Below are 26,575 nucleotides of genomic sequence, written 5' to 3'. Positions count from 1 at the left end.
CATGTGAGCAATACATGTCAACCTGCTGATGACAAGTCAAACAGAGCACCTGAGGCCTAGCATTGTGCAAGGTGGAACTCATTCAGGTGATGAGAATGAACCATTTAACCTTTGGTACCAACCATTTCCCAAGTTGGATGACCTGGGATTATCTGGCAAGTGTCTGTCTATGGTGTCTACAAGGCTTTTGGCTGGGAAGGTCATTTGCCCACAACCAAAGGGGAAGCCAATGGTCCCCAGGGAAGTGATCACAGTGGGTAGAGTTCATCTGCCCCACCCTTACCCTGCTCCTTATCCTATATCTCACCAAAAGTCATTTGTCCATCCATTTCAGCAACACAGTTTCATTGATTGGCTCCTTGGGCCTGGAGTGCCATCATGACAGATGCTGCATGCACCATATGATTACAATGTGATTACAATGCTGGCTTACACAGAGGGTGGTACAACCATCCAGCAGCCCCCTATCATCCCACATATCCACTGCCCCATCTGGCCTACCATAGCTCATACACAGATCCCAGTGCTTCTCCATGTCCCCAACAATGCAGGGCATCCAAACTATGGTACCCAACATGCTGCTGTCACTTATGGGCCAGGTTTATCATTTTGGTGGTAATGTTCATCATGACCTCACACCACCCAGATGAACTGCCCCCCTCCCTGATGCTAATTCTGCCCACATGTACCCATCCCCCTTGCATCTTGGTGACATGACAATGTCAAAGTCATCCAGTGAGTAGTCCATCAGATGTCTGCAGAAGATCCTGCATCTAGTGGGGTGGCAATATTCCTGGGCACCATCAGGCCAGGTCTGCAAACTCTTTGTCCTCAACAATCACACCAGACTGTTAAGTCTGATCACATGTGATTTCCTTTCAGGGGGGGGGGGGACTGGTTGCATTGGAGTTCCTGCATTTGCATTGTTTGTACACATCATGTCAGATAACATCATGCAGATGACCATGGACAGTGGTGTGTGCCACTTGTGTATTGATGTGGCTGGTGCCAGCATTGTTGCTGCTATCAGCTACAGGAACTTACTGCCAAGTCTGTGTTGGAGTTTATCACCTTTACCTTAGTTGTGGTTCACCAAGCACAGCATTATGTAATCCAAAAGCGGACACTTAGCAGTTTATTTTTTCCTTACTGCACCTCAGCTTCAACCAACTTGAAGTCTGAGGTGGGACTCCTTCCATTCATTATATTGGAACACTTACTTACCTACCTACAGTATATTCCTCTCCATAGGTAGTTCATTGTTTAGCTTCAACCAACTTGAAGTCTGAGTATATTCCTCTCCATAGACTTGACAATCCTGCAGCACGTCATCCTCCAAAAGTCTGTGTACCCTAGAGGATCATTGTTAGTATGTCATGCAGACTCAGTGTGTGAGTTTGTGGAACAGTACCCCTTCCTGACATTGAAGGATATTAAATCTATTGCAGCATTTCACAGAGTGTGTCAATGCCCTCTGCATTCACAAGTGTTCAGCTGCTTGTCTGTCATTGTTGTACATGTTTCAACAGCTTAAAACTGCTTGGAGAGGGAGATGCCTCCTTCCTGCACATCATTGAAGATTGCTTGTACATCATCCTCTAAGCATGAAAACATCCTCTCATAAATGACAGTTATGTAATCCACCATCCCACATAGAGAACATAAACACATGCCTCATAGACTTTTCTGTTCAATATTGTTCCCCCCACAGTACTAATCTCTTATGTACACTTGGACATGCATTCACTTGATAGAATCCCATAAACTTGAACTCACACTCACTCAATAGAATCACCTGTGGAGTCACTAGTAAATGTAAACTACATTGCATGCTTTCCCCAAACACATCCAGGAGCACCCAGAGGGCTTTGGTATTTACATAGTTGAGGTTCAATTGATGTCCATATCTTGATCTACATCTTTTTCCTATTTACAAGTCACATCTACTCCAAACCTTCTATTTTCACTCTCTTCTTCCTTGACTCATGATTGCCTCATGCTGTGTATTAGTCATCATGCAATATACTTTTCCATGCACAACATATTAACGCATTGTGATTTAGGCAACATAAAGTTCACAAAACAAAACTGGAGGAGTACCTCTGGCAGATAGTCAGTATATACTTAGATGAGCTCCCAGGAAAAGGCTCAAGGAACCTCCTTGGAGGGATAGAAAATACTTGAAGAACCCTCCCAGTCTGATTGATAACATAAGTAGAGGCATAACAAGGAATAAGGCCAGTACTGATGTTTTCATGGGGCATAACTGGATCGACGGAGCTACCGAGACGAGTAAGCGCATGAATCTGAAGGCCTAGATGTTACCTGAGAGTCGACTGGCTTGAAATGCTGTCGCAGCAAGGGAGGAAGAGGCTGAGAAGGATCTGGCCTTCAGCACTTCAGCGTTGAATCGCCATGATGGCTGTGCAATGACAAATCCTCAAACTCAGTCCGGCAGGCGGCTACCTCATTCCTCCATGAAAAAACCCTTTCAGTGGGCTGTTGCCGTCGTTGCAGGAGGAAACTGATCGAGTCACGTGATGAGGCGGTAGGGGACGATCGCATTAATGTACTTGCTGAGGACAAAATACAAGAGGGCATAACCACAGAAGTTACGATTACAACAAGCTCAATGTACAACAAAAGGATGCCGTCAAGCCGACATCAGGAGCCGTAAATCCAGTGCAGCTGGTCGACAACAAAGCTTCAAACCCTTCTGTATGGACAAAGGTTGTCACGGTGATCAAGCATGGTACTCTTGCGAGTGAAGAGTTGATGGCAGTAGGGGCACGGCCAACGCCACAGGAGGTGTTGCTCCCTCACGTGGCGGATTAAGCAGTCCCTGTTAAACTGCTGCTGCTGACAGCCTTCCCAGCGGCATCTATGCTGCAATGAGGGTGCCTCGACCACTCCGTGACGCCCTCTAAGATGACCAGAGAAATCTTTGCCTTTTACCAGTTCGTTGCAAAGCATGCCGTTCCCGAGAATCCAGCGGCAAGCACTAATCTTTTCAAGATGTCCGTTCTCGATCAATAACACATCATCCTACAAATAATTCCGCTTAAGATTAGTTTGTTACACAGACACGAACGCTCCCGGCTCACATCTACACTCCAGTTGCTGGTAGGCTGGGTAGAATACATGGAGAGATTTGTGGGATGTCGACTGTGGTTCAGAAACTTTGGAGGCCTCCACTGTCTGGTCTGTAATGCTCTGTCCAGGAATCCAGGAATATATAGGTGCTCAAAGCCGCCAACACCTCCCGGACATACGACCTTGCCAAAGAGACGCATTGGCAGGTGCATGCTAGTCATGTCATCTGCCCGACCGCTGGGCACACGCCGGCGGATACTTGATACCGTTAAGAGAAGCAGCTGCCAACAGCATGCGGCCCAGTTGACTCCCCTGCGAGCCTATCGGACGTAAGTTGGTCGTAGCAGGAAGAGGGGCCAAGATCTGTTCCTAGGAAACATGGTATGTCCCTTCTCAGAAATCGAGATCAGCAGGAGGCATTTCCGGTTGCGTCAAGGCGCTTGATGGAGGGTTGTGTGTCCCCTAGACAAGGGGGAAATTAGCTGTTGCCGATCATTAATGGGCGGCTCGGGTTCTCTCATGATGACCTGCAATAACGGAAAAAAGGAATTGGTGCCCAAGTTATACCATACACACGGTAGTTGCTGAATGCCGAAACTCTTTTCAGGTGTTCCTCCCAGATGTGCCGCAACATCAAGTAACGCCATAACTTTCAATAAGTGCTTCCTGTGTGAATACAACGCGGAGATCAAACATGAAACAGGAAGAGAGATGGCAAGAAATGAGAAGACTATGGAACGAGTGACTTTGAGTATGCGCCAAAATGCGGCCTTGCACCATTCAGAGACCGGATTTGACGGGGACTGTTATCACCCTGAAAATAAAAGTCAAAAACCTAGCCTAAATATTTCGAACCGCGAAAAATTTTGTTCTTTGTGAGTGTGACTCAGAATGGATGTATCTGTGCACGGGACGGGGAAGACGATGTCGCGAGTTGAACTAAACACTGAAAAAATTTAATGCCAGACATCAGTCTATCCAGCACGGCATCCCATATGCAGGACTAAGTCAGGGCGTAATAGATAGTCCTGCAAGCAGAAGGTAGACAACAATGGGAGTACTGATCAGATTGTGCCAATCTGCGAGGTAACAGTCGTGATCAGAAAGGACATTCATTGGCAGGCTGTCAGTAGCACACTAGGATGGACCCTGAGATGGTCGGGTCATCACAAGGGTCATTCCCATCGGAACGGCGAGACTTATGTTTACCGAGCAGAGTTCCGCAACTCGTTTGCCCAATTGGGAAAGGGCACGTTCCCGGGTCGCTGCTGACAAGAGACCGGCCGCGCCTGTTGGCAGGCCTGTGCTGTGTTGTTATACCAAAGTTAATGACAAGATAAACACAAGTCGCCGTCTACGCACCTCATTGTAGCAACGATCTAGATCCTTGCACATAGAGTGCCATTTAGGGAGTGTATCCTCAGAAGGATTAGATCCCTGCCAACTTGCCAACCCCCCCGAGCTTCTTCCAATGACATTAATGAACAAGCCCAAAACGGGCGCACTATGACCATCTTGATTACGAATTATTTCATCTTGGGCTATGAAACGTGAAATTCGCCGAAAATATTGGGAAGAGAGCTCTGAAGTGCACTGCATTTGATGGACTAAGACGCCCGACTTCCGACGTCGAGGTGCGGACCAGCGGTCGATGCACGATGGCTTGCAAATCTCATTGAAATTCAAGGAGGATGGTGCTGCTGAAGGCTTCAAATTTCACCTTCGTCGAATCATCGTGGTCACCGCTCTAGGTTATTCGGCAAATGGCGCTTTTTCACGCTCCGACACCATCCGGACTCTAACAGCTACTCGGTCTGCCCTGGTAGGCAAGGCCTCAGAGTGGCTACGAAAAGACTGGGAAGAACTTGCACCCGTTGTGCGAAGGCTTCCTAGGTTGGTCCTAGTGACGAACCGGATGGCATTAAGATGCTAGGCGGCTATCGACAATTGTAAGATTGCCTTTGTTAGGCGCCTCATGGAGGGCTTGACAGCAATATTACAAACGGAAACGGCAATCCTTTGGAGGCCTTTCCGAATAGGGTGTAACTCGGGAAATGAAATAGGCCCAGTGACTGAGTGGCATCTTCCCAAGCTATGTGCGGCCGAGAAAGAAACCGAAACGTCAATAGTTTGCTATAGTCGGTACCAGAGAGGGAAGGGTACATCATGGTGCGAAGGTGGCAAATACCAAATTACCGCCTCGCAAGGAGAATATATTGTTTCCTGCATAGAGTAGCAGAAAAAGCTGGGAAGCGGAAACAATGTAGCCATAGCACGAGTGCATATTTCTCTGCAGATTACGGCTCCATAATGTATCCGTTTGGAACGATCATTAACATCTCTAATGACTTGGAGTGTAACCAACCTCATGATGACACTGAGAAACTGTCATTTAATTGGAGTATAATACAACAGGAACTCTGTAATGGTGGATTGCTGAAAACGAGGAAAAGGCTCTACTTATATAAAGACTATAAGATCAGTTTATTGCACAGGCAACGCTTACCTCTACACTCGAGTTGTTTAAGCGCAGAATACATGATATGGTTTGGGTGATGTCAAATGCATTCAGAAACTCTGGAGTGCTTGGATTATATTCGCACGCGCTCAAACATGAGGTGTCAGAAATCGGGACCGTCCACGCAGCCCGGAGTGTTGTTAGTTGCCTTTGCTGTATGCTTTATGGAGGGCTTCAGTGAAACCTTCACGGCATTCTACGTGGTATACAGGAGAAATACAAATTGTTACCCGGGCGCGAAACAGGTTCGCTGAAAACATACTCCAAAACTGTGTGCGACGGGAAAGAAAACAGAACGTCAATTCGATGCTACAGTTAGAGAGGGAGAAATGAAGTATGGACGTGCGAAAGCGGAAGTAAAGACGAGCATAAGCTCACAGCCACAGCACTACTAAATTCGAATTCTGTCCAGACGACCGTAACTCCAATGCAACTAATCAACGAGAAAGCTTCAAACGATTCTGTGGGGACAATTCCTGTCGCGATGGTCAAACATCGTGTTCTTGCGAGTGAAGTCTTGACTGCAGTGGGGACATGGCCAACGCCACTGGAGGTGTTGTTCTCTTAGGTGGCGGATTAAGCAGTCCCTGTTAAACTCCCGCTCTCGACAGCCTTCCCAGCGGCATCTATGCTGCGATGAGGGTGCCCCACCCACCCCGTGATGCACTCTGAGGTGATTGGAAAAGTCCTTGTCTTGCACCCATTGGTTGCAAGGCATGCCATTCCCATCGATCCAACGGCAAACGTCGTATTTTTCCTGAAGTCCGTTCTCAATTAATATCGCATCATCCTACAAATATTTCCGCACAACATCAGTTTATTGCACAGAAACCAACACTCGCGCCTCACCTCTACACTCCACTGGTTGGAATACATGATAAGATTTGTGTGCTGTTGGCTGTCGTTCAGAAACTTTTGGGGTCTCCGCTGTCTGGTCTGAGATGCTCCATCCCAGAATATATAGGTGCTCAAAGTTGCCAACAGCTTGCAGACATATGACCTTGCCAACGAGATGCATTGGCAAGGAGCGTGCCGGTCATGCCATCCACTCGACCATTACGCACACCGGCGGATAATTTGCACCGTTAAGGGAAGCACCTGCCAACAGCATACGGCCCAGTAAACTTCCTTGCGAACCTATCGGACTTAAGTTTGTCATAAGGGGAAGAGGAACCAGGATCCAATAATCCCCACGTTCCTAGGAAACATGGTGTGTTTCTTCTCGGAAATCGAGAGCAGCAGGACGTGGCACATTCGACTGCGCCAGGGAGCTTGTTGGAGGGTTGTTTGGCCTATTGACAAGGAAGAATTTAGCTGTTGCCGATCATCAATGGACGGTTCGGCTCTTTCATGATGACCCGTAATACAGGAATGAAAGAATTTGTCCAAGTTCTACCATACAAACGGTGGTTTCCGAATGCCGAAAACTCTCCCCCAAATGTACAGTACCATTAGGGAACGTTGAATCCCCAATGACTGCCTCCGGAGTGAATTCAACGTGGAGGCCAAACATGAAACAGGGAGGCAGATGGCAAGACATGGGAATGCCATAGAACGAGTGACTTGGAGTGCGGGCCAAAATTCAGCGTTGCACCGCTACCGACTAAGAGCAAAAGTCGAAAACCCAAATATTTCGAACCGCGCATATCTTTGTTTTGAGTGTGATTCAGCATCGGCGTATCTCTGCGTGAGAGAGAAAGGAGTATGCGAACTAAACCCTGAAAAATTTTAACGGAAGGTCGACCTGGACATCAGCCCGCCGCGTGCGACATCCCATGTCTAGGGCTAACCCAGGGCGTAATCGGAAGCCCCGTCGAGCAGAAGACAGTAATCGGATGACTGCGTGATGTCAATCGTGATCGGAAAGGTCATCCATTGGCAGGATGCCAGTATCACACAGGGATGGCCATGCTATGGTCGGGTCCTTGCATGCACCATTTCCATCAGAGCGGGCACAATTATGTTCACCGAGCACAGTTCCGCAACTCATTTTCCGAGTTGGGAAAGGACACGTTGTCGCTACTGACGAGGGACCGACGGCGCTTGTTGGCAGGTGTGCTGTGCTGCTACATATATCAAAGTTAATGATATGATAACCATCAATTGTCACTACAGTCCACACACCTCATTGTAGCAACGTTCTGGGTCCTTGCACGGTGTGCCACTTACGATGCACATCCACAGAAGGCATAAATCCTTGCCAACTTGCCAACTCCTTTGAGCTTCTTCCAATAGTCATCAGATGAATGAATCCACAGCGTAAGTGCCTGCACAGTATTAAGACCGTCTTAATCACGAATCAGTTCTTTTTCTGGTTGTGAAACATGAGATCCGCCGGATATACCGGGGGAGGGAGCCCTGCAGTGCACTTCATTGATGGACCCAGGGTGGTGTTTGTACATAGTTCTCGTGGAGGTTCGAGGACGGTATTTCCTCAAGTTTCAGACTCCACTCTCGACCAAATGCAGTTTCTGAGTTTCATGGAGGTCTGGTGTCCCTTATATCAGATGCATATGGCAAGTAATGACGATACAGCATGTAACAAGCCGCAACATACCTCGGTCACCAAGTATATCCCGTCCGCACTGGTTGCGTTATGGTCGCAAGTACTGAGAAGTCGTTAATAATGATCGTGCACTATCATCGGGGCGTAGAGTGTGAGACAGCTGAATGTCAGTTATTAGAGTGCTTCGTCTTCGTTACTGAGTACAGAGAGGTAAAAATGTAATTTCGTCTTGCCGGGAAGACCGACATTCACGTGGCATGCCAAATCGAGCAAGACGCCATCAAACCCTGGAGTAAGGTTAGGTCTTAGCTTGCGTTGCACCAAGTCATCCGCTGCGGTAGAAACGTGCAATACGCAATACTTTCCTTCAGCTCGCCCTACCACAATGGCCACCGGTATCCACACTGCTGCACAAAACAGTGCGTGAATAATCTGCTTCGTTGCGTTTGCTCTAGTGAAAAATTCGCCCCTGCGCAGACCAACTCTCAGTAGTGCGAACGCTAGTGACGGAAAATCCAAAGCTGACCGATGAGGTTGACGTGGTAAGGTCTTTTTTCGACTCACAATCCGTCTCGGATCAAGTGAGAGGTAACGGATTTAGGATGGTCGGACCGCTTTGCACTGGGCAGCGTCTACGGGTGCAACCGATATCGTACGGTACTTGATAGACCAGAAGGCTGACGTCGACAAATCGGACTCGAGTGGATGGACGGCACTGCACATAGCCGGTGTGTTGCCATCGTGGCTATTCACAGTGCGATTTACATGTGGTCGACCCCGTTGATTTGCACAGTTAGTGCCGGAAACGAGGATATAGTTCAGGAGCTCGTTGGCGCAGGGGCCGATGTCAATAAACGAAATGATAAAGGGCTGTCTCCCCTGTAAGATGGCTTTCGGACCGTTCGTTTTGTTTTCACAACTCGTGTAGCCATTACGCAGCGTCCAAATCCCGCATAGACGTGAGTCTGGCTCTTTCATGAGTGATACGACTGATGTCCTTTAAGGTCGGAAGGTTCCTGATTCAGAGAGGTGCTGACGTGCGTCCATATCCTCGATCGTCGACATGATGCAGTAACGTCTCCTACAGATTAATGCGAGGGATAAAGCAAATCAAATACCTCTGTTAGTGAAAATGCCATATATTCTGTCTATCGAAGGTTGATAGGAAATGTCAAGCCACCGTGCATCCACGACTGGGTCCACTGGATTTATCTCCCTCCTGCTTAATCCGCCTCAAGGGTTGGCAGTATCCAAACCAAGACTGAACACGGGGGATCGCGTCGGTAAGGCTCCAAAACGAGGCCAAGAATCAGTTGTAATGTGATCATACTCTATTTACATTCCTAGGGAACACGCCGTTGCATCTGGCGATGGAATCTGCTCACGCACAGGCGGCAGTCTTGCTGATCGAAGCTGGTGCTGATCGAAATAGGGTACGTATGACGGATGATATGGTACCCTACCAGTATCATTGAACGCATAGTCAGACCAACTTGGAGGACTTAACCCCTGAGAATATCGACGGCGTTGGAGGCGAAGAGCAGAGAAGGGCGAGACAGTATGTAATCGACCATTGTGGTCCGCCATGAAGGGACAGCGGAGTAGGTTTATGGAGTGGCCCCCACGTCTACAGGAAGAAATCAAGGAACACATTACCAGATTAATCTCCGTAGTGATTAAGGTGTCACAGTGTAAAAGTTTTCGGCCGAGGTGATAAACCGGGTCGATGTTGGCGAACCCTAAGATGTCATATTTCACCTCGCCTGCAACGGACAACAAACGAGGACGGAACCAGTGCTGTGCCCATGTTATGTTGCCATGTTTCCTTTGAGCGAGGTTGCTTATGTAATGTTGGCTGAGTGGGTTGGAGTTCGGCCGTGCACATCACACATACACGTTGATTTATGTCTTCCTCAGCCCTGCCACTCAAGGTGACCCCTGCCTCAACTCCAGCCAGGTCTGGGACGACCCCTGACCCCATGGGATCTAGAACTCCAACCTCCCAATTACCAGTACCCAGTCCCTCAGAGATCTCAAGTCCCCATGAACTGACAGCTTTCGTATGTCACCTGAACCCCCCCGCTTCGCTGACGTGGTTCGAGCCAGGAATTATCTCTAGGTTGAAACGTTACTTGAGCAACTAGACTCGAAATTCGACGACATGTCTTCTCAGATACTCGACCGCAGTGCGTGGCATCTCCACTTATGATCCTGGTGTCTCTCATCCGACAAATAGTGATGCAAATGTCTAATAGAGTGGATGCTCTTGAAGCTGCCATCCAGGACATTATATCCGGGGACGTCACGACCCCTAATGCATCCCAATCACCTACGCCGTTCACTGGAAATCCTTCGGTCGCTCGGAGAAGTGGCATCAACTCCCAATCATGAAACCGCGCCCCCTGCTATACCTAGTAACTCCGTGTGGCAAGTGTGATGCGATAGATGCACTCTCCACAGCAACATACCCGAGTCGAATATTGCCTTTCACATGATAGTAAACGTATGATAGCAGGTAGAGAGCTGACCAGGGCCAGTGTATGTACGTGTATAATGGTGCTATTCTACCTGCATAATCTCGTGTAGTTGCGATTGCCACGTTAGGACTTCTCGCAGCCCCCATTCCCAGTTCAATCCAGACCTAGCGTCTGGGGCCTGTTCAACCCAGGAGAAAGTACTCGTCGCTCTGGCGCGCCAGTTGGCGCACCGCCTAACATGGAAGATAACATGGCTCCGAATGGATTGTCAGGTTGCGTGCGCGGCGGGGGAATGGCGAAGTACAGTGTTGCGATCGCTTGCAATGCCTACGACGACGCCAATAAGGAGATCTACCGATGGCAGAAGATGTAGGAACGTACAGCACGAACCTCCTTGCTTGCGGGGATGCCTCCTTTAGCTTGATAGGTCCCGCACAGTCTTACCCAACTCTCTCGGGTGACCTTGTTTTTCTCTCCATTTGCCCGCTGGCACGTCAGAACCGCAAGCTGGCAAAAATTGACGGCACTGTCCGACGTGAACACTACTTCATTGTTGTCGTCGACGGATATCCGAGAGCTCTGCAATGGAGAGGCCAACGATGGCCGAGCGGGTACAAGTTTGTTGACGAACTGCATGATGAATGTTTTAGCGGCGAGGATATTGCCGCTCTCCAGGTATCTGCGTGGAGGTAATGACTTGGCGAATTATAGTTTGGTAAACAATTAGAACTGACGGAAGAGTTCCGCGAAGAGCAAAATTGCCCGGTGTGCCACCTGTTTCAACCCATTCAAGAAATATCTGTGCGAGTAGGCGTGCACTGTCTCTCTTGCCAGCAGCAAGGAGGTGAGGTTCCGCAGCGTCGAATGTTCCATCTATTCCAGAATTTAAAATCACGTTTACTTCCACGAATTAACGACAATAGTGTCACACCTTTGTAGAGCAGTTCGCCGATATAATGGTGGAGGTCCTGATCACCCAATGGGCAAGTGCCATGCTTAGCTGACCAGCTGGGAGTGACCACAACTAGTGAATTGTGCAACGAGTGATCAAACTGAAGGAACGCACACGATCGCGCGGTCAATTATGGTTTTCCGCCACGTTCCAGAGCTGCCTGTCAGGGCAATCAGCTGGGTGAGTTTGCCTGATTTCTGGTCAGTTCCAAGTACCCATCATGGACGTCGAAAGGACCTCGTGAGTCGTTATTGACGCTCTCCCCCTTGCTCTCATAGACATCTATCAGATAGCATGTGAGATCTATCCCGCTTCCCTGCTGCCCTGTCTTGAGAAGTTCACGAGCAGATTGGAAAAGAACATCGATCGCGGTATCATACTGCCCAGACTTCGCGTAACGCGAAGCAAACGTGCGCGCTTTCTGATGTGCCTCATACGGCTGATTGCTGGTGATGAGCGGAAGGATCGCATTGAGAGCACGAGACGATGAACTGGAAGAGGCTGGCATGGTTGTGATGCTGGGCGATGAGCAGGGTCAGAAGTGACAGTGGAGGTGTCAAGGGTCCCTGTCACTACAGGCCGTACAGGGGCTAACTACGGAATACTGTAGGCCAACCAGACATCCTGGTCAGCACTGACCCAGTCCCTCAGCAATTCAGCAACCGCTGTCTTTACGACCCACCCAACTAGGATAACAGCAGTCGTGAAAAATGGATGGCAGTCTAGCACCACTAGGTGCCCTTCCAGCTGAGTCCAAATACTTGACACGCGAGGAAACGGACATTACCTCGTAAGCCAAAACCAGCCGCCATACCCCCCAGGACATTGCGTACAACCCACTCACGGTCAAGCTTGTCTTCGTCCCATACTTCGAGAGCACGAACTACTAGAGAATTCTCGTAAGGAGGACCTCCGTATCGATATGGTTCTCCACCAATCTTGGATGCCGAGGGGCGCCAGATAGTTAGCAGGAAAAGCAGGAAATATTTCGTGAATGATGAATAAAGGACAGATAGAGGGATCAGTGATGTCCTGCATCAGAGTTGGGTATGGGCTATGTACGCGAAGCAAAAAGGAATCGCACCTGAACTGTTGGCGCACCCCAGAAACACTTTCCTCTCGGGAATATTTCACCCTATCCAGCCAATCCGATATGTGGAGGACGAGCATCGAGGCTAGTATCACACCCCCATGAAAAGCAACCGTTTCTACAACCGACTGAGAACGGGTAAGGGCGACCTGACAACCAGCAAGTTACATACCAACAAAGCAACCAACTAATATGCGCAGAAATACAGCACTTGTTTCGTTACTCCACTGCGAAATGTCAGCAGATATTGCAGGGTCTGAAGGAATGTTAAGACTGAAGACCATCAACGCTGATAAAGCTGGAAGTCGTACTCAGTTGCGCCCAGCGAATAACTAGAATGAATCCGTCAGACGACGCAAAAATTGGATGTCTTCACCGACACTGACATGCATCCACGAGCACCATCCCGCTGCCGAGACGGAGTATCCGTATCCACCTTGCCTGTGACTCGTCAGCAAGCGTCCGAAACTTGATAGGCTCGTGACCTTCTCCTTAGCGAGCTCCACATCGTTTTTGTTGGTAGGAATTGCCGTGTTCTGTGCCAGCGGAGCCTAAGGAGTTCTACATCTTACGGGTACCATCAAGAGGCCACGCAACTTACCTTGCTCTCCGAGACAATGCGCGGTTCTGACCCTCTGTTATAGAGTAGATGTCTGTATACACCTCTCTTCAGCAAGATCAAGTCGAGAATAAGGGTCAAGCTGTCATGCTCGACGTATAGGTCAGCAAACGATAGACATTTTTTCTGGTGGTTGGGTGGAAGTCAACTTGCTAGGCTTGCACCGACTTAAAACAACACTGACACATTGCTCGAGGCGGAGGTTGTAAGCAGAGTCGTAAACTGTGTAGAGATGTGGAGTTGGTTCGGTGCACGTAATGCAGATGGGCATGACGCTACCAGCCAGATGCTACGGAAAGCTGCAAATGTGTAATGACCACCTTCGTCGTGCTGCATCAACGAACTTTATGTGACTACATTTCCATCGTGCAAACCAACTTCAGTACCCCTCCATCTCAAGCTTGTACTTGGTTCCCACTCAAAGAGTAACCTGACGATCCGGTATACGCAAGCAGTTCCGTCATTCTTTCGGATATTCTCCGGTGAACCACCTAACAATTGCCAAACTACCAGAAAAGCAACTAAGCGTATCTACGCAATAAAGGGGAACATGGCCTTCCTCCTCTTCGGATACGCGTTTCCAAATTCTTTCTTGTACGCACGGTGTTTCTTTGCTGCCCAGATATACATCTGTCCGGTGGAAACCACAAGGAATATCCAAGCTGTACGTTAAATGTAAAAGACGCGACCAAACAGATGACTATCATCAACCTACCAGTGAAACTTCCCGTCATCACAGCAATGGTGAGCCAAGAAATGCTTTCAAAGAAGTAATTCGGGAACGAAACGAGCGAGAAACCATAGCCGAACGGGATGGCCCGCTTGCGGGTTCCCTCCGGACGAAGATGGCGAAGATTGATATGAGTTATCAAGTTAGACACCTCGGCAAACTAGTTTTTTTGTTAAAAAAAATTGAATAAAAAGTGAAATTGTCGCGACTGTATAAATGACGCACAATCCAAACGGCTGTGCATGCCCAGATGAATGTTGGATCGTCTCGGACAGTCCCGCGGATATATGGGGATGTGGCCCCAAAATTCGGACTGTAGACAGAGAGCGCCAACGCCAGCCCTAGCCAGGTAATGGTACATGAGCTCGGATGCTTGGATCAATAATTAAGAGGACGGATACCGCTCAGCAAATGGTAGTGGGCGGAACTGTGTGGGTACATGAGTGGTGAATAGGAAATGAAGTCTCAATTTGATACGCACTTCTTGAAAATGTTCATTAAAGGCATGGTACCGTGCGAGAACCTATGAACGCTGCAGGTAGATGGAACTGGGTATCGACCACACGAATGAAAAAAGGAACATTACTTACAACAACGTTTCCAGCTCTCGTTTCATGAAATGGATCATCACGAGCGCGTAGACAAATCTTGCAACGATGAGCGCGTTTGTTGAATTCTGGGTAGGTTTGCGTACCGCTGCAGCGTACTATGATAAACCGGTCCACCCCAAAATACCTTTGGAAAGTGGTAGAGGAGTGGGTGAATCACAAGCGGACCTCCCTGGAAAGTCAAGTCAGAAAAGCGGGGTCCAGCAGTCACATATGACTCACGTATTCAACGAGAAACACGGTCTTCCAACTAATTTGGTGACCAAGGTCCTTCACCGATACTTCACCGCCATCAGTCACGCCAGCATCAATCAGTTTGACTTCGTCCTGCAGGGCGTTCTTATTGCCCTTCAGTGCAATCTTTTGCCGCGCTGGATAAAACTACCGCTGATCTGAGCGGGTCAACTTGCTGGACGTGGTCACGAAGCTTGCCTTAGGGAACCGTCCAGCAAGGGCTACCTTGATGTCCCCAATAGTCGTGTCTTCTACTTGTTTTCCAGGAAGCTCGACAGTGTAGGGTAGTTGACAAGCAATGGAGGGCGCTTTCCCTGCTGGAACTACGATTACCGAGACCATTGTGGTGCAACGGTGGTCGTGGTGAGTGTTTAAGACGTTGAGCCGGAACGTGCCACACTCAAATTCACGCGCAACCTCAGCCCGCAACACCCGCATGCCATGTTACTACTACAGTCTAGATGGAACTGCGCCCGTTTAACCTTGGCATTCCGAATGCGTCAAAGTACTGTGCGTTCTAGACACCATTGTAGTTGCAACTCAATGTCTTGCTTCAGGGAGGCCCTTGTCCGGCTTGTCATCGGTGCCACTGGCATACGATGAATACATACCTCCGAACGGAAATGCAACCGACCAGCCACTGGTCATCCTGCACGGTTTTTTGTATGCCATGATCTCGCCTCCGCGCCATACCTCTCCGTGACCAAGTGCACATAGTGGATCTAAGCGGAACTGGCAATCGCTTTCGAAGGCGTTCATGCGTGAGCTCCGACGTCCTGTATATGCTTTGGTACGTCTGTGGTCCCACCTCTGCACGCTGTTCGGACTTAGGTGAAAGCAAGGATTTGCGCAACCACGGCTCCTCACCTCACAGTCGACCGATGACATATCTGCACATGGCCGCGGACGTACTAGGTTTCATTCGTACGCTTTCATTGTCAAACGTATCGCTCCTTGGGCATTCGATGTATGTTTTCTCAATTCATAATCCATGCCCGGACATTGTTAAGCACACTACTCAAAGGGGTGGCAAAGCTTGCAATGACTCTTGCCCTCCACCCCGAAACTCCAGCTGATATTTTAACTAAAGTAGTTGTATCTGATATTGCTCCCGTACGTGCCAAGGTCTCCGAAGACACGGTTTTGCACATCAAGGGGATGGAAACAATCGAGGGTAACGGGATTACTACTCGAAAGGAGGCTGATGAGATTCTTGAAGGTTATGAGAAGGTAAGATCAAGTATTCGTGCTATCCATGACTAACTGTTGCCCAGGATCCGCTCGTCCGCGCCTTTTTATTGACTAACCTCGATACCAATTCACGTTCCGCGGCCTTGAAGTTCAAAATACCCATAGACATACTGAAGGAAGGAAGGTCCGAGATCGAGAGTTTCCCCTGGGCTCCTGGTGAGCGGAGCTTTCACGGGAACACTCTGTTTGTAAAGGGAACGAAAAGCAAGTAAGTCGAATATCTTGCTTGCGAGGCAACAAAATCTCACACTATGCCCTGCAGATATATCAATAGGCGTAGTGTACCGATCATCAAGCAGTTTTTTCCCGGAAGCTACCGTAACAGAGCTAGACACCGGACATTGGAGTCAGTGATCCCCCACTCCCCACTTTGCATTTGCTAACGCGTTATACAATCAGTTCACGCAGAGAAGTATGATTCGTGTGCTCTTCGGTCCTTCAATGCTTGCTCATCTTGACCTTTTCAAGACCAAACGAATTCAAGAAACTAGTGACGGATTACATTTTGCATGCAGGTACCTAATATCTCTCACATCTTATATCCATGTTCCACCTGCATTAAGGAACGGATAATTGAATGCCAGCACTTTCACACATTTTGTTCGCGTGTAAGTGTATGACACTGTTTGTTATTACGACACGTTGGTTGAATCTAAAGGACGCGTAAACCGGCACCAGCACCCCAAGCCAGTACAACAGCAGAGCATACACCAACAATGCTGCTGGTGATATCATGCAATGCAGTATCTGGATGGACGCTGTCTTCGAGGTGGCTAATCTCGGAAAGAAACATGCGTTCGAGATCATTGTCTCCTGTTTCCGGCGTCATTGGCTAGAAACTCCTGCCAAGCGTGGGGTGACGACCAGTAGATGCAGCTAGCACAACACACAACATTGCGGCTAGTCCCAACCTTTGCTAGACCTGCTCTTCTTGATCTGACTTCGATAGTTTTTCTGTTTTATCCTGCGCTGAGCATCCTCTTTGCGGAGTGAAGCAACGTGTTGTCGTTGTCCCTCAGAAGTAGGCGTTGGGATCACCTTCGACGCACACTCCGTCACTAATTTGTGCAACTGGTTTTGGCAAAACTTTCAAATCAGTCCGACTGGAATGCAATAAATGACTGCAAACCTTAGAGAGCGAATCGTCGACGTTGAGTGCTTGTGAACGAGATGCGCTGGAAGTCACTAAGAGAGAATTGGAGGACTTAACATAGCAGGGCTAAGGAAGTAGTTGAGAGCACGGCCGCTACAGTTGATGCAACAATAGCGTACACTCCGCATGAGGCATTCCCGGGCCCACAGAGGAATCCAAGACGCGTCAAGTTGACATCGTGCAGTCACCTTCGTCGCCACTTTGTTCACGTTCTGCAATATTGGACGTCAGACGCCAATAAAACTTTAAAGAATTTATGCAAGGCTGAACTTGTCCTCCAGGCCCTGAACTTCGGGAGAACGTTAGTTCCACCAAGTGTTTTGGCACCGCAGCAGCAGTTTTGAACTGGGACAGCCACTGGCGTGCTTCCCTTGCATGTTGCAAAGTCTCCAAGGTTGTCAGGGAAGGAGGTGGTGGGAGGGTATTCGAGCTGTGAATCAATCTCCACGACGGGGTGGGCCGCGTACAAATTCTAACCAAGGATGGCGCCAAAGAGCAAAGAGACATGGTACTGTTCACTTAGGCGGCCAACCGTCGACACAAGTGCACGGCGGGTGAGTTGTTGGTTAGTAGGAAGCCGCGGTCTGTCTGTAGGAGCAATTGGTTTGACTGTGTCGCGCGGCGATCATAACGTTTCTGAGAAGAGCCAGAAGTCAATATCTAGTACTACTGCTAGTAACTACATACACCTAGACCGGGTGTAGGAAACCAAAAACTGCTTACATTGTTGAGAGATCGTGCGCTACAGGCTAAATATATTTATATCCCCAGTGGATGATCCAAGTGCTATGAGGCCGTGTTCCTCGTCATAGTCTAGGCAAGACCAGGAAGAGCCCTCCTCATTTTCAATTGATGCTTTAACCTGCGCTTCGCTGCTCAAAGGACCAGGGAAAGCCGCAATAATGAGCGTCTGGTTGGAAGTCGGGACCGGAACTGTTTGTAAATGGACATGCTCTGAAATGAGCCCAGCGATGGAACGATCAGCGGGAAGCACCCATGCAGCTGAGCCGTAACGACCGAGGACCATGTCACTACAACGAAGTGGTCCGCGATTTGGGCACGTGAGGCTGGAGGATAACGCCAATCTCGGCAGGGGGAGAGAATCGGTCAAGGATGTTTCTCCAGGCAACCCAATTGAGCTTTCGGTGGGAAGACTGCTGCCAACCGTGAAAAACTGGAATTGGTCTTTCAACGACCATGGATCATCCCCTTTCGTGCGGACCAGTAAAGACAGGAACGGAGGATCCTTCTCCGCATATCGTACCACAGGGCCTACAGACAACGAGACTCCGTCAACCCATCCAAAGGAGGTGTAGCTATGCGGCAAATTCACGGCTGTCTCGTCATCTGGCCGAGCAAAGGGTGGTTCCGCGAAAATACAAACTGACCGGGCTCGCACTACAAAAACGTGTCCTCCTGCAAATGTCACGTGTAATGGCTTATCCTGTTCGAGGACGTCAAGTTTCAGTGATGGGTGATCCAGATGTCATCACCTGCCAAGTATCAGGGCTACACAGAAGGTATTGATTACCAGTCTTCCAATTCATGATCAACGTTTCGGAGTCGTGGTCCGAAAGTGCGATAATGTCGCCCCGCAGAGTAACTGGCTTGTACCGAGTCTGCAGGGTAGTAATTGGGCAAAAAGATACTTGGCATAGATCGACGTCCGAAATGATGGAGAGTATTTCAACAACAGAGTAACTGCGAACTTATCAGCCGCAGAAACACGATGAAAGCATGTAGTCGACAATGACCTAGAGTGTTTGACGCATATTGCAATCACCGCAGCCGAACTTTGATCTGAATTAGTGACCATTCCGTCGAACAAGGCTCTTCCTGGACTCCAGTGACCGACGAGTTGCATAGCATCGCAGTCCCAAAGATATAGATCAGACCATATTCCCCTGGATATTGTGATGATCCAGGTTTTGCCACCAGTCGCCAGGAACTTTATCTCCTCGATAGCCCCGGTGCTACTGGGGACAGTTCGGAGGAGGCGTAACCGAGTGTTCGGAGCTCTCCAATTCCGGCCTAGGTGGTATGCACGGACTGTAAGTCGTTCCAGTTCTCTGGAACATAGGGAGCACAGGGGACGACTTGGGAACGGTATATTTTCCTGTAGGATGTGGGCCTTGCATGCGTTTAGCCAGACGGCATGTTGGATAGATATGTACCATAGTCGACGGCAAACCTCAATCATCAGGCGGAGCTCAGCCCACGTTATGCAGATCAGGGAAGAACAACCTCACCCGTCTGAGGGCTTGAATATCTGGAATTGAAAGTGCGGAGAAGATCCAGATGAGAGTATCGTCATCCAGTTCGTTGAGTGTTGTTGTCATGTTCCTTGCGATAACTTCCCCTAGTCAGACACACAAGACTGGATTGATGTACAACATTTGCCTCCTTCAGGCGGTTCTCGTGTCGAGGAGTCCAACAAGGTGAAGTATACAGTCGAAGGCCGAGGGCCCCGACTATAGCACCCGCGTCAACAGCGTCTAATAGGCTACTTACTGCTTCACTGCTGGACACTACTTACTAGTGACTTGAATGGCTCCCCCCAAGGAACTTAGCAGACATCAACTCTCGTCTCGCTTACAATACCAGTCTCAAACACCCGCTTTCCTCCAAAGATTTCAGAACAGAGTCCGAGGAGGTCAAGCTGAGGACGAGGACGAGCCTCAGTACTACGACGATGGCTCAGGCCGACCGCCGATTCCTATTCGACCAGACATCCCAGAGCGCCCCAACAATGAGCGGGGAAGCGCTAGTGAGGATGATGATGACGAAAGACCTCAGGTTGTTGTGCTGAAGGAAGGCAAACATCTCACTGGGAGGGAAGCAGAGAACGAGAGGAGGAAAGGTTCGTGACGCTACTCCATGCTTGCCCTGTTTCCACTTAAAATCAATCCCTGCAGCGAAGGGCCTTCCGTTACTGCCGACAAACGAGGATCCACCGCAAAAGGAGGATAAAGAACAGTCAACAGGAGATAAACCATCCGCAAAAACAAAACACACAACTAGCCTGTCTTTTTCGTCCTCTAGAGAAAAATCCAGTTCAACCGCAAGTAAGGCCAAGCGGAAGATCATAACGGATGATAACGAAGGTGACGGTGGAGGCAGCCAACCGAAGAAAACTTCGAGAAAGAAATCGAAGCGTGAGGGAAAGAGTCTTCTCTCATTCGCAGAGGATGTCTGAGAACACAACGCTGCTCACGGATGTGAGCGGTTTCTCTTTGATTGACCTCGAAGCTGTTGCCAGGCCGTGTCAAGCTGTATCATCGTGACAACCTCCCTCGTGTACGTCCCAACTTACATACTCTATACCCATCCACACGTTGGCAGGTGTGTGCGACGCCATTCTCGTCCCCACGTTTTTGATACCGATATACACGCCTGAGACATCGTCAATTCTCTCATGAGTGTTGCCACCTCATCTCTGGTTGACCGGCCTTTGATACAATCTCGAAATCTTGGAAGGGCTAGCACGTCTATGTTGTGTCTTCACTACATACTACTATCACTACATAATCATGCTAAATCTGATGACATATAGTGCTCCGGTAGCCTCACCATTCGGGAGGCAAGAGCAATATCTTGCGCGTAGCTGATACATCACACCTGGAATACAATGTTTTATCTTCTAAATGAATAACAAAGGAAAGAAAAGAAAACACGAATGGTAAATATTTGAATGGCGAATGCAGGATGGAACTAGAATCACACCTCTCCCTTTGTTCGTATTTCTGCCATCTCAACACATGTCGGAACGGCAGTGATGTCGATAACACCCACTTCGTACACATCAAAAAGCCTTTCTCCATTCTTGAAAATCTCTGCGATCTGTGGAAGTTGTGGTGGGTTTGCGAAGCGGATAGCTCTGATACGTAGATCAGTCACGGCGCCTGAAACCTGGGATCGATTGTGTTGACGGGTATTCAGCGATGCCAGAAGCGAGTTGGTGTATACTGTTTGATAGTAGGCTGGGTTATTGTATCCATGGTTCGCAAGGCAGAACAGACTGACACTTTCCAATGATGAAGTCCAGTGCCATGGACCACGCATAATGGCGACCAATGCTCTGAAGGCAGAGTGAGAGCAACACCAGTGCAACATGTCATACATACCGTGACGAGCTCTGCAGTGGTGACTAATCTACAATGAAAGGTCAAGGTCGGAAAGGGAAGAAGGATCAAGCTTACAAAGTCAGTAAACACCGGTTAACAGCATAGATGATAAGTGTATTCAGGAGACGCTTTGTCCTAAGCAGAATTCATTAGCTATGAACCATCAAGGCAGACAGGAGTCACCTTGGGGACGAGGAGTGTGAGCTACGCTCATATAAAAGTAAAGAGAGTGACATCGCAATCAGACCCTCAGTCAGTATGTTGAAGGCCCCAAAGGGTATCACAACGGAAGACTAGGAATAACAACTCTTGAGTTGATGCACCAATGTCTCTATTAACAAAATTACCTTGATCTGCATAGCAATGCGGACTTCATTGTCGGCCAACCTATAAGCAAAGGATCAGCGTTTTAGTGAAGATGGTTGGACAGATAGGATTACATCGAAGCGATCATCGCTGTTTGCTGGTTAGAATAGGTCTCATGCGGTGGAAGAACAGCACGAACCCATTTCAAACCCTGTTAAAATATCATTAGAAACGCCGCCAATGCTATAATAAAATAAAATAAAACTCACCGAAGTCGACCAGTATTAATAACATCTATGCGACTACATTACCAGATAATATCTTTGCCACAAGCACAAGTACTCACAATTGGGACAGTCACCAACCACTTCAGTTTAGGGCGACAAACTGAATCCTGATCAGCAAAATCTCCACACACAGGCCGAATGCGACATACGGGAATATATTTTATGTGCAGAGAAGCTAGCGATATTCAGTCTATGACCAACAATTCACAAAAGACAGTCACTTACAGTTGAACTACAGTAATAACAAGTAGCTGGAACACAGTTCAATCCAATTATGAAGGTTTCTGAAATGAAAGGGGTGCACGTTCACTAGAACTGATGCCTAAGGAGGGAAAACATTCAAAAAAGTGTGTTGTAGAAATTGTGGTTCACATACTGGGAATGACCTGCCATGTATCATCAGCGGGGAGCAGCTTTGAAATAGATGGCGTACGAACCACACAATAAACTCTAAACTCGTAAGAACGCAGTAATTGGTTATCTATAATAATTGGGCAGATATATAATGGTTACAAGAAGCGGACACATCAACTTTACCAGGTAGTAACACAGCATATGACACACTAAGTCGGGTATTAGCCACACATCTGGTTGGAAGAACCAAGTACTCACTGAATGAGACATGTAGGGTATCAAGAATCCTGACATTGCGTGAGCAAATTGATGTTCTAGGATAGTCTAACTCACCATATGGCAGCAACCAGAAGCTTGATGGTCGAGGCGTCCTCGAAGTAGTGCGTGTAATACAAATAAGTCTATGTAACCAGTAAGTAGAGCACTAGCCTGATCATTCTATTTAAAACGCCCCTGGAGAGTCGTTATACCATATAACCTTGACATGGGATAAAGACATGACAAATCAAGCAAAGAAACACGTACATAACGGCAACCAAACCGCCGATGAGGATAGAACTTACAGCGAAAAAATCAGCAGACAAGAATGTGTTTGTCTACGACAGGTCTTCACCAAACCCCTCCAGGTGGCACATTTCATTTGGGTGATTTGTATAAGGTGAACTTGCCGCGGGGTGTGGACTTGAAGAAGTGATCAAGTGTGAAGAGGCCATATTGATCTGAAAGTGGAGCAATCTAGCCCTTTGTTTTATAGGTTGAAGAATCGGTAAAGCCATATCCATCTACCCCGGTACGATCAGATATTGTCCACATATCGATCCCGCCTGGACCATGAACACCAAGACCGACGCAGATGCAGGATTCGTAAATAAAAAAGATGACGACCGACATTTGAAGAAGGAAAAACATACATCCTTGGCGAGTGTGAGCCGAATCACCGCCAACCGTGACAATTCAAGTGCATTGTTGTATCCGACTCCTTGACCACAGGCAGAAGCAGTCAGAATGACTTCAAGACGATCGCTTATGGCGGTCCCGGATTCCCGAATTCGAATCGCCGACATCGCGCCGTGGTCCAAAACGCCGTAGACTATCATCCCTACTCCTTGCGTCATCGCCCTGCACGCCCTCATTCGTCCATGCAACTCCCCAGAAGACCGGGGCACACGTGAAGCATCCCAGCACACCCTCCGAGCAGCCCACTCGGTAGTACACGCCGGTTCACCCGTGACACCGCACGGCGTCCTCCGAGGTCTTCATCTTTCTCCGATTTCAGTTTGTATACCTGTGCAGATGTGCCGGGGCTCAGCGCTTCACCCAGGATGCAGTGTCTATTGTTTACGTACGCAAACCAGTCGGAAGACGTTCCGGTATATCCTGCCCTTGTCATCCTAAGATTCCTGTGTGGTGTTCGGTATTTTTTGTCCCAGGTTGAAAGTATCTGGGCCGAAGTATCATTCCTATGCTAAGCAATATAGGTAATGAGATTTTGGAACGCCACAATTCAGAATATGAGAAAGTAACACGTCCTCAATCCTAAGCACCAATTGCATTGGAATGACGGGTCATACAAGCCTCCATTCTGAATGAAACTTATCCCCCAGACTTGGGCAACCACCCAGAGCCGAACAGGGACTGGCCAGAAGAGGGTGGCACTCGAATTGACCTTAACCACCGGCGAATACCAACAGAGCCACTTCACGACATGCTCAAAAAGAACTAATCCTGTTCTGAAGAAGGGATAGTTGCCAGGCACTTCATGGATTTCTCAGCTTTGCCTACGTCAGACGAAGACGGGGAATAAGTAGGGTCCGCTTACATTGGAAATGGATTAGTACAGCTGACGTAGGGAACAGCGGACTATTGGGAGACCCAGGGGGAGGGGGGTATCCGCACACAGGGGGAGTGGGCAGGCCACCGCGGTCATAACTGGCCAATGACTAGACAGGACAATGTAATGTAGGGTAAAAGTACTTACCCTCCAAGAGTTATAATGAACAAGAACTAAATCACGGCAACCGAACTTACTGAGATTGAAACACTGAGGAAAAAGGCTGAACCCTGAGTGTGCGGAAGACGTAGGTCGGTCTTGAAACGAGGACAGGCAGCACGTGCAGGGACAACGAAGTCCCGCTAGGTGCGTAAATGGAACGTAGTCTGTAAATCCTGTGCCCACGAATGGGAAAGCAAGGGATCACACGGGGAAACCGTTACCGAAGCACTGTCACCAAGTCAAACAGGACCACCAGTTTCTGTGATGGTAGGACTTACCGACGAGGCAAAGGATCATCGGTGACACATCCAGTCACGCTTCAGCCAGTTTTCCCACCGGCAATACCTGCACGCGGTGTTGGCAACATACTTCCGGTTGACTGACTACGAAGCCACAAACCAACCAGAAAACCCCACACTTTGGAGTTCTGGATCATCTCACTGTTCATCTCTGGCAACGTCCAATCATTGACCCGAAGTCGCCAGATGCAAAGGAGTTGTAGGTTACTCGCAGAATCTCTTGCCGCAAGGCCCTCCCTGGATCTTCGCAGGGCAAGCGCGACCTTATACCCGCCAATACCGTACGTCTTCTCGAAGAGCAACAGTGCAACGAAAACTCGTTTACCCGTCGATGAAGCCTTTACCGCAGATTACTGCGAGCACATAGGAATCTTCCTCGAGAGATGCGTGCTCTCGGGGACGGATATGTCAAGGCAGGTCAGGGGTCTCTATACCATCGTTCACCCTCATCGCGCTCATAGGAACAGAATTTCGACTCCACAGGGAAGTTACTAATCCAGTACACGTAATGGGCTTCCTCACACAGTGGAAGAGATACCTGGACGAGCTACCACGGGACCCAAGCGCGAAGAATTTCAAGAAGCTCGATTCCACAATCTTCGAGAAAGTATGTCTCTTATTCTGCTTTTAGAGAGTCCGGAACTGTCGAACCCACCTATGTACATGGTTTAGATGTCTCCGGAGCAATTGAGTCAGTTGTACGAATTGATGCACGCGACAAGAGGCGTTTGGAAACCAGTATCAAGTGAGAACGGGGTCGAGGATTCTAGGTCGTAGCTTTGGTGTTATATTGGCCAATATTATACACATGCTATGCTAGTAGCGAGTTCCAAAGGCCGATCGGGAGGAAGAAACTCTCATGGTGATCTCGTGGTCACTCGGGAACATTTTCGACCACGTGTCATGAGCTAAGCTTATCGTCATCGCTGGCCTGGAAAGAGATAAAAGGCGTTCCAGTAAGCATTCCGTGAAATTCATATTTACCCGCCGACGACAATGTCTGAAACTGTGGTTAGTGTTAAGAACCAACACTATCTTGAAATTTGATTGCCTATGCAACTCGTTTAGTCTGTTTCGTCCAGCAGCAAACCGTACTCCGATCTTCCCCCTATCAATGTGGCGCTGTTTGAGGCCAAGGCGAGGAAAGGTAAGCTAGTGACGAGTGTGGGCCATGTTGGTACTGGACACTTCGCTCAAGGTTTGACGTTCGACGAGGTGGCCAAGGCGATTGGCAGAGATGAAGTCTGGATTGCAGCGGCGTTCTACGGTCAGGTATCTGACAATCGCAAGTAGGTACATAGTAGCGGAAGCTAACCGATCTGTCACAGGCAAAACTCGCCCCGGAGGAGATAGAAGCACTTGGCAGGGTCCTCGATATCCCTGCCGCAAACATTCAGGGTTATCTTGGAGCTCACTGGTGGCCGAACCGTGGTTTAGGGCCGATGCCACCGACGGACCCTCTTCTCTATCGCTTATACGAGGTCTGTTAGTGCCAATAATATTACAACTTATCTTTCTGAGTGTATGGATGCAGGGCGTTCTGGTGTACGGGCATGCGATCAAGGTGAGCAAATGCACTTCGATACCTGACAGTCATCTAAGACCGCCTCAGGCTATCATTCACGAGAAGGTAATTCTTGTCACAATGCAACTGAACTGAAACTAAGAAATAGTAGTTCGGCGACGGCATCATGTCCATGATCGACTGCAAGGTTCACGTGACCAAGAAGCCCGATCCAAAGGGTGACCGTGTGGTTCTTACATTTGAGTGAGCGAAAGGTGTTCAGTGATACTATTCAGTTATTCTGACGGTCGTATCACAGCGGGAAATTCCTACCATATTCAAAGTGGTGATATCAATGCGTATATTTCGCGAGGTACATAGTTCAAGTTCAAGTTCGTTGTAGAACATTCGCAATACGTATACACGTGCTTCTCCGTGATGAGCTGAAATCCCTTCGCTGTTGCTCCGTCACAGAAG

The 26,575-nt window shown here is 48.6% G+C and overlaps 14 protein-coding genes across 14 annotated transcripts; 7 read left to right on the top strand and 7 right to left on the bottom strand.

The window, feature by feature from the left end:
• Window positions 1-2,598: 2,598 nt before the first annotated feature.
• F5J12DRAFT_443684 (uncharacterized protein) lies at window positions 2,599-3,743 on the bottom strand. Its single transcript, XM_051739443.1, has 2 exons — window positions 3,105-3,743; window positions 2,599-3,045 (listed from the first exon to the last, which is right to left on the bottom strand). The coding sequence occupies exons 1-2, from the start codon at window positions 3,312-3,314 to the stop codon at window positions 2,707-2,709; spliced, it is 549 nt and encodes a 182-aa protein (XP_051602978.1). The 5' UTR covers window positions 3,315-3,743; the 3' UTR covers window positions 2,599-2,706.
• Window positions 3,744-8,748: 5,005 nt separating this feature from the next.
• Window positions 8,749-9,002, top strand: F5J12DRAFT_715673 (ankyrin repeat-containing domain protein; the record flags this gene model as incomplete). Its single annotated transcript, XM_051740972.1, has 2 exons — window positions 8,749-8,845; window positions 8,911-9,002. Coding segments are annotated over 2 exons (189 nt in total), but the record flags the coding sequence as incomplete, so codon positions are not given.
• Window positions 8,925-9,873, top strand: F5J12DRAFT_809635 (ankyrin repeat-containing domain protein). Its single transcript, XM_051744748.1, has 5 exons — window positions 8,925-9,154; window positions 9,205-9,239; window positions 9,294-9,400; window positions 9,465-9,550; window positions 9,605-9,873. The coding sequence occupies exons 1-5, from the start codon at window positions 9,110-9,112 to the stop codon at window positions 9,704-9,706; spliced, it is 375 nt and encodes a 124-aa protein (XP_051602976.1). The 5' UTR covers window positions 8,925-9,109; the 3' UTR covers window positions 9,707-9,873.
• Window positions 9,874-10,021: 148 nt separating this feature from the next.
• F5J12DRAFT_715770 (uncharacterized protein) lies at window positions 10,022-10,508 on the top strand (the record flags this gene model as incomplete). Its single annotated transcript, XM_051740978.1, has 3 exons — window positions 10,022-10,177; window positions 10,237-10,303; window positions 10,354-10,508. 3 exons carry the CDS (start codon window positions 10,022-10,024, stop codon window positions 10,506-10,508), a joined length of 378 nt encoding a protein of 125 aa, XP_051602975.1.
• A 111-nt stretch (window positions 10,509-10,619) lies between these two features.
• Window positions 10,620-12,155, bottom strand: F5J12DRAFT_443590 (uncharacterized protein). Its single transcript, XM_051739442.1, has 6 exons — window positions 11,784-12,155; window positions 11,661-11,736; window positions 11,526-11,602; window positions 11,329-11,467; window positions 10,976-11,273; window positions 10,620-10,921 (listed from the first exon to the last, which is right to left on the bottom strand). Exons 1-6 carry the CDS (start codon window positions 12,052-12,054, stop codon window positions 10,748-10,750), a joined length of 1,035 nt encoding a protein of 344 aa, XP_051602974.1. The 5' UTR covers window positions 12,055-12,155; the 3' UTR covers window positions 10,620-10,747.
• Window positions 11,771-13,676, bottom strand: F5J12DRAFT_443520 (Arv1-like family-domain-containing protein). Its single transcript, XM_051739441.1, has 9 exons — window positions 13,440-13,676; window positions 13,238-13,381; window positions 13,122-13,172; window positions 13,023-13,077; window positions 12,948-12,968; window positions 12,809-12,892; window positions 12,631-12,754; window positions 12,334-12,578; window positions 11,771-12,277 (listed from the first exon to the last, which is right to left on the bottom strand). Exons 1-9 carry the CDS (start codon window positions 13,524-13,526, stop codon window positions 12,141-12,143), a joined length of 948 nt encoding a protein of 315 aa, XP_051602973.1. The 5' UTR covers window positions 13,527-13,676; the 3' UTR covers window positions 11,771-12,140.
• A 92-nt stretch (window positions 13,677-13,768) lies between these two features.
• On the bottom strand, window positions 13,769-15,209 carry F5J12DRAFT_809598 (3-oxo-5-alpha-steroid 4-dehydrogenase-domain-containing protein). The gene is made up of 8 exons (XM_051744747.1): window positions 15,026-15,209; window positions 14,816-14,974; window positions 14,680-14,765; window positions 14,576-14,632; window positions 14,467-14,517; window positions 14,387-14,412; window positions 14,211-14,326; window positions 13,769-14,145 (listed from the first exon to the last, which is right to left on the bottom strand). The coding sequence occupies exons 1-8, from the start codon at window positions 15,167-15,169 to the stop codon at window positions 13,777-13,779; spliced, it is 1,008 nt and encodes a 335-aa protein (XP_051602972.1). The 5' UTR covers window positions 15,170-15,209; the 3' UTR covers window positions 13,769-13,776.
• Window positions 15,210-15,544: 335 nt separating this feature from the next.
• Window positions 15,545-16,779, top strand: F5J12DRAFT_809592 (uncharacterized protein). Its single transcript, XM_051744746.1, has 6 exons — window positions 15,545-15,794; window positions 15,838-16,057; window positions 16,102-16,286; window positions 16,378-16,432; window positions 16,547-16,686; window positions 16,757-16,779. Exons 1-4 carry the CDS (start codon window positions 15,610-15,612, stop codon window positions 16,430-16,432), a joined length of 645 nt encoding a protein of 214 aa, XP_051602971.1. The 5' UTR covers window positions 15,545-15,609; the 3' UTR covers window positions 16,547-16,686; window positions 16,757-16,779.
• Window positions 16,780-16,978: 199 nt separating this feature from the next.
• Window positions 16,979-17,873, bottom strand: F5J12DRAFT_764146 (uncharacterized protein; the record flags this gene model as incomplete). The annotated part of the gene is made up of 4 exons (XM_051742163.1): window positions 17,502-17,873; window positions 17,351-17,443; window positions 17,208-17,297; window positions 16,979-17,149 (listed from the first exon to the last, which is right to left on the bottom strand). The coding sequence occupies exons 1-4, from the start codon at window positions 17,736-17,738 to the stop codon at window positions 16,979-16,981; spliced, it is 591 nt and encodes a 196-aa protein (XP_051602970.1). The 5' UTR covers window positions 17,739-17,873.
• On the bottom strand, window positions 17,868-19,731 carry F5J12DRAFT_809583 (uncharacterized protein). Its single transcript, XM_051744745.1, has 4 exons — window positions 19,481-19,731; window positions 18,986-19,422; window positions 18,725-18,932; window positions 17,868-18,675 (listed from the first exon to the last, which is right to left on the bottom strand). The coding sequence occupies exons 1-4, from the start codon at window positions 19,568-19,570 to the stop codon at window positions 17,974-17,976; spliced, it is 1,437 nt and encodes a 478-aa protein (XP_051602969.1). The 5' UTR covers window positions 19,571-19,731; the 3' UTR covers window positions 17,868-17,973.
• A 47-nt stretch (window positions 19,732-19,778) lies between these two features.
• F5J12DRAFT_715757 (uncharacterized protein) lies at window positions 19,779-20,427 on the top strand (the record flags this gene model as incomplete). The annotated part of the gene is made up of 2 exons (XM_051740976.1): window positions 19,779-20,091; window positions 20,147-20,427. 2 exons carry the CDS (start codon window positions 19,779-19,781, stop codon window positions 20,425-20,427), a joined length of 594 nt encoding a protein of 197 aa, XP_051602968.1.
• A 521-nt stretch (window positions 20,428-20,948) lies between these two features.
• On the bottom strand, window positions 20,949-23,366 carry F5J12DRAFT_889543 (uncharacterized protein; the record flags this gene model as incomplete). The annotated part of the gene is made up of 19 exons (XM_051747340.1): window positions 20,949-21,196; window positions 21,255-21,309; window positions 21,356-21,383; window positions 21,431-21,490; window positions 21,539-21,648; window positions 21,703-21,742; window positions 21,796-21,811; window positions 21,861-21,872; window positions 21,931-21,955; window positions 22,008-22,048; window positions 22,098-22,123; window positions 22,174-22,199; window positions 22,253-22,270; window positions 22,325-22,334; window positions 22,386-22,429; window positions 22,486-22,511; window positions 22,561-22,589; window positions 22,636-22,703; window positions 23,214-23,366. 19 exons carry the CDS (start codon window positions 23,364-23,366, stop codon window positions 20,949-20,951), a joined length of 1,035 nt encoding a protein of 344 aa, XP_051602967.1.
• A 1,205-nt stretch (window positions 23,367-24,571) lies between these two features.
• On the top strand, window positions 24,572-25,473 carry F5J12DRAFT_443028 (ACN9-domain-containing protein). Its single transcript, XM_051739440.1, has 4 exons — window positions 24,572-24,875; window positions 24,932-25,011; window positions 25,062-25,201; window positions 25,267-25,473. The coding sequence occupies exons 1-4, from the start codon at window positions 24,781-24,783 to the stop codon at window positions 25,369-25,371; spliced, it is 420 nt and encodes a 139-aa protein (XP_051602966.1). The 5' UTR covers window positions 24,572-24,780; the 3' UTR covers window positions 25,372-25,473.
• Window positions 25,458-26,572, top strand: F5J12DRAFT_442888 (cyanate lyase C-terminal domain-containing protein). Its single transcript, XM_051739439.1, has 8 exons — window positions 25,458-25,605; window positions 25,663-25,741; window positions 25,793-25,866; window positions 25,923-26,075; window positions 26,129-26,158; window positions 26,207-26,224; window positions 26,271-26,362; window positions 26,418-26,572. Exons 1-8 carry the CDS (start codon window positions 25,591-25,593, stop codon window positions 26,446-26,448), a joined length of 492 nt encoding a protein of 163 aa, XP_051602965.1. The 5' UTR covers window positions 25,458-25,590; the 3' UTR covers window positions 26,449-26,572.
• The last annotated feature ends 3 nt before the right edge of the window (window positions 26,573-26,575 follow it).

Source organism: Pisolithus orientalis (genome assembly GCF_024613125.1).
Source record: "Pisolithus orientalis strain OTSU chromosome Unknown F5J12scaffold_5, whole genome shotgun sequence".
NCBI lineage: Eukaryota > Fungi > Basidiomycota > Agaricomycetes > Boletales > Pisolithaceae > Pisolithus > Pisolithus orientalis.
The sequence above is the reverse complement of the archived record's forward strand: the minus strand, read 5'-3'. Positions and strand labels throughout refer to the sequence as shown.